General features: G+C 44.3%; 2 protein-coding genes across 3 annotated transcripts in view; one reads left to right on the plus strand and one right to left on the minus strand.

The window, feature by feature from the left end:
- Positions 1-12,702, minus strand: part of IQGAP1 (IQ motif containing GTPase activating protein 1) — a 206,228-nt gene that overhangs the window by 192,665 nt on the left and 861 nt on the right. The window contains exons 1-2 of one of the 2 annotated variants that reach the window (XM_039492767.1): positions 3,414-3,555; positions 3,057-3,210 (exon numbers count right to left, since the gene is read on the minus strand). The gene's annotated coding sequence lies outside the window, so the exon portion shown is untranslated. Of the gene's footprint in view, positions 1-3,056; positions 3,211-3,413; positions 3,556-12,702 lie in introns of those variants that run through there. The other variant, XM_039492768.1, reaches the window with a different exon arrangement.
- LOC120373832 (cocaine- and amphetamine-regulated transcript protein-like) lies at positions 3,729-4,641 on the plus strand. The gene is made up of 3 exons (XM_039492772.1): positions 3,729-3,866; positions 4,018-4,101; positions 4,534-4,641. Exons 1-3 carry the CDS (start codon positions 3,729-3,731, stop codon positions 4,639-4,641), a joined length of 330 nt encoding a protein of 109 aa, XP_039348706.1.

The raw sequence follows: 12,702 nt of genomic DNA on the forward strand, positions 1-12,702 counted from the left end.
AAAATGGGAAATGACCGCCTAGGAAGGAGAACCACAGAAAGGATCTGGGGGTCATAGTGGATCACAAGTTAAATATGAGTCAACAGTGTAACACTGTTGCAAAAAAACCAAACATAATTCTGGGATGTATTAGCAGAAGTGTTATAAGTAAGACACAAGAAGTAATTCTTCCACTTTATTCCATGCTGATTAGGCCTCAACTGGAGTATTGTGTCCACATTTCAAGAAAGATGTGAACAAACTGGAGAAAGTCCAGAGAAGAGAAACAAAAAATGATTAAAGATCTAGAAAACATGACCTATGAGGGAAAATTGAAAAAACTGGGTTTGTTTAGTGTCAGAAGAAAAGACAGAGGGGACATGATAAGAGTTTTCAAGTACATAAAAGGTTGTTACAAGGAGGAGGGAGAAAAATTGTTCTCCGTAACCTCTGAGGATAGGGCAAGAAGCAAGGGACTTAAATTGCAGCAAGGATGGTTTAGGCTGGACATTAGGAAAAACTTCCTAACTGTCAGGGTAGTTAAGCACTGGAATAAATTGCCTAGGGAGGTTGAGGAATCTCCATCACTGGACATTTTTAAGAACAGGTTAGAAAACACCTGTCAGGGATGGTCTAGATAATACTTAGTCCTACCATGAGTGCAGGGGACTGGACTAATGACCTCTCAAGGTCCCTGCCAGTCCTATGATTCTATCCCCAGACCCTCAATTACTAATGTCTACAGCTCCGTCCTGGGCTAGCTTTCAATTGCTTCTCAACCCCGGTATGGCACCATGCTCCCAGGGCTTCCTCCCTGAAGACTCTTTGCCTTTGGTGGCCAGTCTCTGACCCCAGCTCTCCAGCTGAGTCACTCTTCACATTGGTCTCCTTCTGGGGGTGTATCAGAGTTCACAAATACTGACCCTCGTCAGAGTCTTCAGTCCCTTTCTCTGGGCCTGCTACACTCCCTTCTCTGAGGTTAGGCCACTCTGCCTATGGCTGGTGGTGGTGGGGGCCCAGAGCCCCCCCCCACTACTCTGAGCCCCAACCCAGGGACCCTATGAATAGCCACTGCTGCTGTTTCCTGGACCACTTCCAAAGCAGCCCCTTCACCTTCGGCTTACCTCAGAGTTCTTCCAGTTTAAGTCCCAGCAACCAGCCAGGATCTCCTTCGTGCTACATCTTCTTTGGCCAGCCAGAAGCTCCACCCTTACTTCTCTAGCTCCAGGCAGCAACTAAAGTTTTCTAGCCCTGTAGACCCTTTTATATGAGCCTGCTAGGCCCAGATTATATGCGTCCCTGAAGCCTCTTCCTGATTAGATGCTCCCTTGCAGCTCCTTTCTATGCTGCCCAGAATACACACCTCTACTGCTCCCTTTTTGGGGCAGGGTGTAGTAGGCTCTACCGGGGACCTTGGGGCCTGGTACATCTTTGTCACACACACCGTTCATGATTTTATAGACCTCTATCATATCCCCTCTTAGTTGTCTCTTTCTAAGTTGAACAGCCCTAATTTTTTTAGTCTCTTCTTGTATGGAAGCCATTCCATACCCTGGGTCATTTTTTGTTGCCCTTCTCTGAATCTTTTCCAGTTCCACTATATCTTTTTTCAGATGGGGCCACCAGAAATGAACACAGTATTCAAGGTATAGGCACACCATGGATTTATATAGTGGCATTATAATTTCTGTCTTATTTTCTATCCCTTTCCTAATAGTTCCTACCATTCTGTTAGCCTTTTTTTTTTAATCACTGCAGTGCCCTGAGCTGACGTTTTCACTGCAGTGACTCTTTTTTCCAAACTCTAATTCCAATTAAGAGAGTTGAAAAGATTTTAAAAATAAAAATATAGCAAATAATCATTGTTGTCAAGAGACAATGTTGATAAACAAAAAGTTGGTCCAGTAAGAGTCCAAGATACCAGCCTGGGACTGAAGGGGGCCTTAATGTTTTGTTTTTACAAATAATCCCCACATTCTGAGTTTAGAACTAATCTGTTCTTCCTGGGAAAAGCTCATCCACATATAAAATAGTAAATTAACTTCCAAATTGCAATTCTTTCTAAACTGCACATTTACTGCCCAAGGAGTCACTGCATTTGTGTCAATTAACTGAATGTTTGATACTCAGTGGGCTGTCACTATGCATTAAAAATCTTAACAGTAATACTCAGTGGGATTCTGGACAACACTTGGATCTTGGATGTAGGCCAGGATTGTGAAACCCTGCAACACACCAAGCAGCAGTGTATTTGTAATTCTAAATAGTCAGTGTTTGTTTAAGCAGATTAATAAGAAAAAATTCTAGTGATAGAGGATCGACCCAAACCAGATGAGGAAGAGAAATTACCTTCTGTTATCTGCTCAGTTTTAAATACTTTGCAATTGTCAATTCAGGTCTTAGATCAACTTCAAGTTCCCATGAAAAATCAGACACATCACAAAAAAAATCAGTGTTGAATATAAAGAGAGGAAAAACTGAGAGGTAGCATCTCACTAACATGTCTGTTAAGACAACTGGCTTCTTCCCCAGTGCCTACAATACGTGTATATTTATTCATGAAAAAAAGTTATTCCCACTTCTGGATTTCCCTGTATGTCCATCTTCTCTGTCTCTGTGTTTTCAACTGTACGCTTGTTGAGGTCAGGGACTGTCTATTTTTGTGTAGATCACACTGCTGACACCAAATACTGTATTGAAGTTACAGTGTTGTCTGGTAAATGATTTCAACCAATAACAATGTGTAATGGCAGTATTTCAGTTCCTAGTCAAGGAGATACTTTCCTTCAAGTATCACTCCCTTACCCTCTCTTCTAGAATAGAAAATCTAGGCACAGACACTAACAAATAAGTTTCCGAACAGCAGCTCTCTTCAAAAGCTCAGCCCTGCACAGAGTGCCACCACAAGGACAAGGCACCACTTCAGTTCCACATAAGCCCCCAAAATATGACTGAAGTAGAACTGAAGCAGTGCCTAGGCCTTGGTGGGTGGCTCACAGCACAGGGGTGAATTTCACCTGTTATTAGCTTTGCCTGCTATGCTTATGAATAACTGCAGAATAAGAAACCAGTGTTACCTGTGGAGTAATCTGCATGGTTTGTAGGATCCTGCCCTGCACAGATTAACTATATTGGTCTCTCTGTAACCCAACAGGTGCCTGAGGAGTCCTTCTCTCTGATGGGAGGGGCTGTCACTGCTTGTACAGGTCAGTTTCTGACCCCCTGGGTTTCCTTTAGAAAATGAAAATAAAAAATCGGAAGTTAATTTGAGCTCAATATGAAAATAAGGCAGATTTGTCTGAGCTGCCTTAGCCTCATCTGCTGTGTGTCCCGTCCTTCCCCCACCCCGAGCCACACTGAATGCAGTGAAAAACCCGGGTTTGTAAGAGCCCTGTAGCAGAGTCGGAGTTTCTCTCACAGCGACTGGCACTTACCTGGTGGAAAGCAGGAGGAGCCCCATTATTGATACAATGGGTGTCAGGCCGCCCGGGTTTAAAACCGAGGCAGCGATCGCGCTTCCCTGTCCTGCCCGATGTGACTCCACTGACTCCACACACTGCAGAGGGTGATAGCAGGACGGGGGTCTCGCACTAGGACTGAGCCCGGTGTGACCGGAGTTTCCCTCCGGGGACCCTTTCCCTCCGGGGTTCTCAGGACAGCGCCCTCCGGGGCGTCACTGCGGGGAGGAGTCGGAGAGGAGTCACAGAGCGGAGCCGACACAACCCGAGCTTGGACGCCGCTACAGCACCATGGACAGCCCCAGGTGGCTGCTGCTCGCCGCCGGCTGCTGGCTGCTGCTGCTTCCGCCCGGGGACTGGGGGCTGGAGACCAGGGCACTCCGCAGCTTTTACCTCCAGGAGCTCCCTCCATCCAGCGAGAAGGAGCTGGTGAGTGCCAGCCCGAGGGGGCGGGCAGGGCTGACCGCCATACCAACACCAGCTTGGTAGGAGGCAGGAGCAGCCGGTGGGGAGGGGTCGATGGGGTCCTCACAAGTCAGCTGCCTGCTCCGAACCCACAGAACCCTCTTGTGTTTTGCAGCTCGGGGCTTTGCAGGAGGCTCTGGAGAAGCTGCAGAAAAAGCGAATTCCACCCTGGGGCAAGAAACTGGGACAAGTGCCAGTGGTAAGGCTGCTTCAGACAATGTATTCTGTAGCCCCGGGCAGGCCAGCCTGTGCTCCCTTGAGTGCTTCTCAGAGCGTCCCTCGGCACCCTCCTTCTAGATTCAGGGAAGCCGGCACTCCTAGGGCGGTTCCTATCCTGAGTGCAGCTTTCTTACAGCGAACGAGCTCACTTCCTATTACCGAAAGCAGGCTTTGGGGCATGGCCACTGAACGCTCTTCTCATCCCCACAGCGGGGTCCTTCAGCACAAGAATCAAACCATGGGGGAGAAAGGTTCTGTCGTCCACATATGAAGAGTTCTAAATATCTAGATAACAAAGACAGATATTGGGGAGGGTGAATTGTGCTGAGGCCAAAGAGCCGAAAGGGGCATTTTCACCAACACTAAACTTGAGTCACTAAAGAAACTTTCTTGCCTTTTTACTCTGCTGCAGTGCGACCTGGGGGAGCTATGCGCCGTCAGAAAAGCCTCCCGAACTGGAAAGCTGTGCAACTGCCCCAGAGGCTCCACTTGCAACTTTTTTCTGCTGAAATGCTTGTAAACCTCAACACCTCCAGGAGCTAAGATAACAAAAGAAACCAAATCCTCTTGAACTGTGCTTGACACGCACTGCTTTGTCTTTGTTGTTGTGTTTTTTTCTGTTTAGTCAATAATCTATCCATGTAAAATACTTATCTCCTTTGTAAAATATTTCTTCTCCCTCTGCATTTGTCCTCAGATTAGGAATGAAGACCACAGAGGTAAGGCTTCACAACACTTATTAAAGATCAAAACATAATAAGTTAACGGGAAATGAAGATTTTTTTCATAGATTTTCATAGATGAATCCAAATATTTAATAGAATTAACTCAATGTAATCATGTAACGTAATAGGATGGCAACATACCAGTTATAATAGGGGGGCAGTAACAAATCCTATATTTACATTGCTTAGGCTTATATACAACCATGCAGAATTAGGGTTCCACAGGTAACTTTAATTCTGCCATTTCCTAACTTTGGAGTGCTTGACTTTGCAACTTCAATAACATTCTTTTAATACAGGGTTGGTTTGTTAGTTTGGGTAAGTTCTGTGTACTGAAATGGAAAAAAGATTGCAAACAAGAAAATTTGTAACTGGAAGCATATGAAGTGAAAATGAATATAAATTCACAGATTTTAAAGCTAGAAGACAACATTATGACAATCTAGCCTGACCTCTTACATAACACAGAGAATAGAATTTCACCAAGTCCTTCCCACATCAAGCCCATAACTTCTGGAAGAACTGAAGCATATGTTTTAGACGAGCATCCAATTTGCTATAAATGCTTCAAGTGATTGAGAATCCATCCCGTTCCTAGGTAAATTGTTCCAAAGGTTAATTATCCTCACTGTTAAAAGTTTGTGACTTATTTCGAGTTTGAATTTCTCTAGTTTGTTTTCAACCATTTGATCTTGTTATGACTATGTCTGCCAAACTAAACATCCCTCTGCTATCAGAAGTCTTCTTCTTGACATGCACTGCATCTGGGATCAGCGAGGACTGAGAATGCCATATGTGTTTTACTGAAGAATGCTATTGTGTGTTTGTTTCTGCTTGCGGGTAACTCATATTTATATTTGAGATTTCTAGAGTAAAGATGTCTCTTTTCACTGGACAAGATGGCCTTAGATCAACCATTAATCCATCAGCCTCTTTAGGGCTGAAGCTATCTTGATTTACAGTACAATCATTATAATTTAATATAGATGAAATTTAAATTCAGGTTATAATTAAATCCCACCTTTGGGTGCACAAGTTATGGTGCAGGATAAAGCCCTATATTCATAAACTACGTGAACACACATATGAACTTGGTAGAGGCATAAAACTCCACATAGTACAGTTTTATTGATCCAACATTGTAATATGACATCTATGTCAGTGACGAACAGCAAGTGCCAAGGCCAAATATCCCAATCCTTACTCAGGCAAAATTACAACTTCAGTGGAAGTTTTATCAGCATAAAGACATATGTTTTGCTTCCCCGATGTATGTAACCTGATGGAATACTAGTGATGACTCCAGAATTATGTCTAAAATTGATTGTGTGTGAGAGATAGAGTGCTTTTATGTAACAATGATGTGCCATGCTAGGGCCCTATTCATCAGATTGGAATTAAGGCATACATTTTTAATGGTGAGAGTAATTAAGCATTGGAACAATTTACCAAGGGTCATGGAAGATTCTCTATCTCTGACAATTGTTAAATCAGGATTGGATTTTTTTTAAAAAGCTGTGCTCTAGCAATTATTTTGGAGAAGTTATGTGATCACAATGGTCCCTTCTTGCCTTTGAACCAATAAATCTATGAACTTGTGTGTGTGTGTGTGTGTTTCTAATGGAGTCCTGTTGGGAATGGTTAAATAGCTTAGGGCCAAGAACATTTTTATCAGTGACTGGGAAGAAAACAGAAAATCATTACTGATAAAATTTGCTGGTGACAGATATTGGAAGTGGTAAATAATTAAGAGGCCAGGGCAACAATACAGAGTGATCTTGATATCTTGGTAAACTGGGCACAAGCAAACAATATGTGTTTTAATATGGCCAAAAGTAAAGTCATACATCAGAACATAAGCTATTCTTACAGGATGAGGGACTCTAATCTAGCAAGCTGTGACTTAAAAGAACTTTGGGGGTCATGATGCATAATCAGTTGAACATGAGCTCACAATGTGATGCTGTAGCCAAAAGGGCTAATGTGATCCTTGGGTATATAAATGGGAATATCAAGTAGGAGAAGAGAAGTTATATTACCTTTGTATTTGACACTGGTGTAACTGCTACAGGAATAGTGTGTCCAGTTCTGGTGTACACAACATAAGAAGGATGTTGATAAATTGGAGAGGATTCAGAGAAAGGCCACAAGAATGATTAAAGGACTGGAAAATACCCCTATAGTGAAAGAGTCAAGGAAATCAATTTAGTTTAACAAAGAAAAGGTTAATGGGTAACTTGAGCACAGTCTGTAAAATACCTACATGAGGAACAGAAATTTGATAATAAAGTGCTCTTCAGTCTAGCAGAGAAAGGTATAACAAGACCTAGTGGCTGGAGATTGAACCTAGAAAAATAGAGATAGAAATAAGGCAGAGTCAAGGTGGATGAGGTAATATATTTTATTGGACCAACTTCTGTTGGTGAAAGACAGATTACTTTCAAGCTACACAGAGCTCTTCCTTAGGTCAACAACACTAGAATTAAGGCACACGTTTTTAACAGTGAGGGTGATTAACCATGGGAACAATTTACCACAGTACATTTTAAAATAAAAATTGGATGCTTTTCTAGAAGATATCCTGTAGTTCAAACAGGAATTAATTCAGGAAAATCCTATGGCCTGTGTTATACAGGAGGGCAGATTAGATGATCACAGTGGTCACTTCTGGCCTTATAATCTATGAATCTATAGATCAGTGTAGTCGCTAACAAAACCCAGGAGAGGCACTGGTGGTGGTCTGTTACAGATCGCTAAGGCTAAGATTATGTCACGGAGGTTGCTGAAGTCACGGAATTTGTGACTTCCAGCGACCTCCGTGATAATGGGGGCCCGCAGCTGACCAGCTACTGCTGGCAAAGGGGGACTCCGCAGCAGCCCAGCCCAGCACCGTGGACAGCAGAGGACCCTCCCATGGGGACCTCCCGCAAGTGACCAGCTACCGCCACTGGCAGTGACCCCTAAGCTGCCCAGCTGCCATCACTGGCAGGGGTCCCCACTGCAGGCAGGGCCCCCCAGCAGCTCTCAGACGATGACACCAGAGGGACCCAGAGCTGCTCAGTGGCTGCGGGAGAGCCCCCTGAAGCTCCCCGCTGGCAGCAGCAGAGGGACCCCAGAGCTGCTCCGCGCTGGCAGGGGCCCCCCTGCAGCTCCCTGATCCCCCCCCACAGGGCAGTGGGGGGACCCCTCCCAGCTACTGGTCAATGGGGTCCCTGCAGCTCCCAACTGCTGCAGAAGGGTGCAGGACCCTCCTCCCTCCCCATTTTGTCAGGGATGTTTTTAGTAAAAGTCAGAGGCAGGTCATGGCTTCCATGACTTTTTGTTTATTGCCCATGACCTGTACCTGATTTTTACTAAAAATATCCATGACAAAATCGTAGCCTTACAGATCACCAAATCAAACCAAAGAATTGGATGAGTTATTCTTTATGCACCTGTATGTAATGTGTGGAAAGAAAAACTGTATTATGATGGGAGACTTTAATCTGGGAGACACATTCTGGAAGTCTCATGCAGCCAGTGGTAAAACAACATTTACATTTCTAAAAATTATAGATTTTCTAACACAACAGGTATTGCATCCAATATGGGATAACTCTATTTTAGACTTCACTATGATGGATACAGATGAATAAATCACTGGACTGGAAGTTGGTGGTTGCCTAGGGACCAGTGATCATGAGCCGATTATATTCATTATGGGCAAGGAGAGGACAGTTCCAACCAGTAATGAATATACTTGATGCTTCGAAAGGACTAACTGCCCCCCAAACTGAGGAAAATTATACACAAAATTGATTGGGAGGAAAAATTTAGACAGAAAATTTTAAAGGAAAACTGGGGGTTAAGAAGAGCTTAATAGATGGCCAAAGAGCTACAATTCCACAATCACAACAGAGGACAATTTGGCTAAAAGCCCACCCTGATTAAGAGGGGAAGTGAAGGCAGCAATTAGAAATTTAAAAAAAAAACCTATTCATAACAAATGGAAAACAGGTTAAGCAGATAGTAATCAGTATAAATTATAAGTAATGAAATGCAGAAAATTGAAGGAAGGTAAAGACAACAGGGAAAAATCCACGGCTGGTAGGGCTAAGGACAACCAAAAGATTTTTCTAAAGTATGACAGGAATAAAGAAAATCTTAATGGCATAAGGTCCATTGTTAGATGAAAATGGTAAACTTGTCAATAATGATGCAGAAAAGGCAGAAGTGTTCCATCATTATTTCTGTTCTGTATTTGGAAAGAAGCAGGATGATGTACTCATATCACATGAGTATGATGAAGTACTTTTCATTTGTAACTAAAGAGGATGTTAAATAGCATCTGGTAGATAAATAGCAGAGCCAGGGGTTGAGCAGTCAGCACCCCACAGCACATTGGAAAGTTGGTGCCTCTAGCTCCAGCCCTGGAGTCAGTGCCTATACAAGGAGCCGCATATAACTTCTGAAGAGGTGCATGTGGCTCCGGAGCCACAGGCTGGCCACCCCTGTTGTATACTGTTGCATCTAAAGGTTGCTAGATCTATGGTATACATTGATTAAGAAGTGATTTCAGACTAATCAGGATGAAATGGTGCTGTAAAATGCAAATTATTTTTATTAAGGAAGTACACTTTACCCTTCTGCTCAAGTACCAGCATGACCCAGCAGAAAGAATACAACAACAGCTGCCTAACGCACAAGGTGAATCCTACAGCCTGTAACGCCTGGTGGGAACCACTTTCTGATACACTCAGTGTAAATCCCCATTGACTCATAGGCCGTGTGTGTGTGTAAATTCTCACTGCATGATACACCATAGGGAGTACTGATTTGGGGTGTAGGATCCCCGACACTCATGTCCATTGTGGGATCTCACCAGCCCAATGCTTACAGGCAATGAGGAATCTCCAAGGTCTGATACTCACAGATGGCACACCACGAGGAAGCATGAGCAGGAGAACACAAGAGGGGAGGACTCCTCTCTCAGACTGAGAAAGCGGGACAAGCAAGTGCTATACACAAATGCAAGAAGCCTGGGAAACAAGCAGGGAGAACTGGAAGTCCTGGCACAGTCAAGGAACTATGATGTGATTGGAATAACAGAGATTTGGTGGGATAACTCACATGACTGGAGTACTGTCATGGATGCTATAAACTCTACAGGAAGGACAGGCAGGGCAGAAAAGGTGGGGGAGTTGAATTGTATGTAAGAGAGCAGTATGACTGCTCAGAGCTCCGGTATGAAACTGCAGAAAAACCTGAGAGTCTCTGGATTAAGTTTAGAAGTGTGAGCAACAAGGGTGATGTTGTGGTGGGAGTCTGCTATAGAGCACCAGACCAGGGGGATGAGGTGGACGAGGCTTTCTTCCGGCAACTAACAGAAGTTACTAGATTGCAGGCCCTGGTTCTCATGGGAGACTTTAATTGCTCTGATATCTGCTGGGAGAGCAATACAGAGGTGCACAGACAATCCAGGAAGTTTTTGGAAAGTGTAGGGGATAATTTCCTGGTGAAAGTGCTGGAGGAACCAACTAGGGGCAGAGCTCTTCTTGACCTGCTGCTCACAAACCAAGAAGAATTAGTAGGGGAAGCAAAAGTGGATGGGAACCTGGGAGGCAGTGACCATGAGATGGTTGAGTTCAGGATCCTGACACAAGGAAGAAAGGAGAGCAGCAGAATATGGACCCTGGACTTCAGAAAATCAGACTTTGACTTCCTCAGGGAACTGATGGGCAGGATCCCCTGGGAGAATAACATGAGGGTCAAAGGAGTCTAGGAGAGCTGGCTGTATTTTAAGGAATCCTTATTGAGGTTACAAGAACAAACTATCCTGATGTGTAGAAAGAATAGTAAATATGGCAGGCGACCAGCTTGGCTTAACAATGAAATCCGTGCTAATCTTAAACGCAAAAAAGAAGCTTACAAGAAGTGGAAGATTGGACAAATGACCAGGGAGGAGTATATATTGCTCAGGCATTGGCCATTATCTTTGAAAAATCATGGCAATCGGGGGAGGTCCCAGATGACTGGAAAAAGGCTAATGTAGTGCCTATCTTTAAAAAAAGGGAAGGAGGATCTGGGGAACTACAGGCCAGTCAGCATCACCTCAGTCCCTGGAAAAATCATGGAATCAATTCTGAAGCATTTAGAGGAGAGGAAAGTGATCAGGAACAGCCAGCATGGATTCACCAAGGGCAAGTCATGCCTGACTAACCTAATTGCCTTGTATGACGAGACAACTGGGTCTGTGGATGAGGGGAAAGCAGTGGACGTGTTATTCCTTGACTTTAGCAAAGCTTTTGATACGGTCTCCTACAGTATTCTTGCCGGCAAGTTAAAGAAGTATGGGTTGGATGAATGGACTATAAGGTGTATAGAAAGCTGGCTAGATCGTCAGGCTCAACGGGTAGTGATCAATGGCTCCACGTCTAGTTGGCAGCCGGTATCAACCGGACTCGGTCCTGGGGCCGGTTTTGTTCAATATCTTCATTAATGATCTGGAGGATGGCGTGGACTGCACGCTCAGCAAGTTTGCAGATGACACTAAACTGGGAGGAGTGGTAGATACGCTGGAGGGTAAGGATAGGATACAGAGGGACCTAGACAAATTAGAGGATTAGGCCAAAAGAAATCTGATGAGGTTCAACAAGGACAAGTGCAGAGTCCTGCACTTAGGATGGAAGAATCCCATGCACTGCTACAGACTAGGGACTGAATGGCTAGGCAGCAGTTCTGCAGAAAAGGGCCTAGGGGTTACAGTGGACAAGAAGCTGGATATGAGGCGACAGTGTGCCCTTGTTGCCAAGATTAACGGCATTTTGGGCTGTATAAGTAGGGGCATTGCCAGCAGATCGAGGGACGTGATCATTCCCCTCTATTTCGCATTGGTGAGGCCTCATCTGGAGTACTGTGTCCAGTTTTGGGCCCCACACTATAAGAAAGATGTGGAAAAATTGGAAAGAGTCCAGGGGAGGGCAACAAAAATGATTAGGGGGCTGGAACACATGACTTATGAGGAGAGGCTGAGGGAACTGGGATTGTTTAGCCTGCAGAAGAGAAGAATGAGGAGGGATTTGATAGCTGCTTTCAACTACCTGAAAGGGGGTTCCAAAGAGGATGGATCTAGACTGTTCTCAGTGGTAGCAGATGACAGAATAAGGAGTAATGGTCTCAAGGTGCAGTGGGGGAGGTTGGATATTAGGAAAACCTTTTTCACTACGAGGGTGGTGAAGCACTAGAATGGGTTACCTAGGGAGGTGGTGGAATCTCCTTCCTTAGAGGTTTTTAAGGTCAGGCTTGACAAAGCCCTGGCTGGGATGATTTAGTTGGGAATTGGTCCTGCTTTCAGCAGGGGGCTGGACTAGATGACCTCCTGAGGTCCCTCCCAACCCTGATATTCTATGATTTGCAGTTACAGGTGTTGGGAAGGGGTTCCTTCCCCCAAAGCCTTTTTTTTTGGCTGTTACACCCATCTCAGAAGTTTCCCAGTATCATCAAACCCAGCCATTCAAAGCTCTTGAGTCAACCCCCCCAAAATGATGAGATTTTAAAAACTATGATTTAAAAAAAAAATAATAAATTTGGGGTGTGTTTTATTTGCCTTCTGGTTTCTGTGCTGTTGGGGGCACCTGCTTCACATTTTGAAGCTTTTCCTGCAACCACGAGGGCTAGAATGTTTTTCTTAAATGAAAGCTGAGATACTCACACAATCTTCAATGCCAGCAGCTGGGGCTTTAAGAACGGTCCCAAATATGACAAGAATTGTGAAAAAATCTCAGGAGTTGGCCACACTGGTTCCCCTCTGGAGCTGCAGCTTCCTGACTGCAGGAAGGGCAGATTTCTCTGGAGTTCCAACAAATCGGTTCCCATTA

This window comes from Mauremys reevesii, linkage group 10 (assembly GCF_016161935.1).
Source record: "Mauremys reevesii isolate NIE-2019 linkage group 10, ASM1616193v1, whole genome shotgun sequence".
NCBI classification, from domain to species: Eukaryota; Metazoa; Chordata; order Testudines; family Geoemydidae; genus Mauremys; species Mauremys reevesii.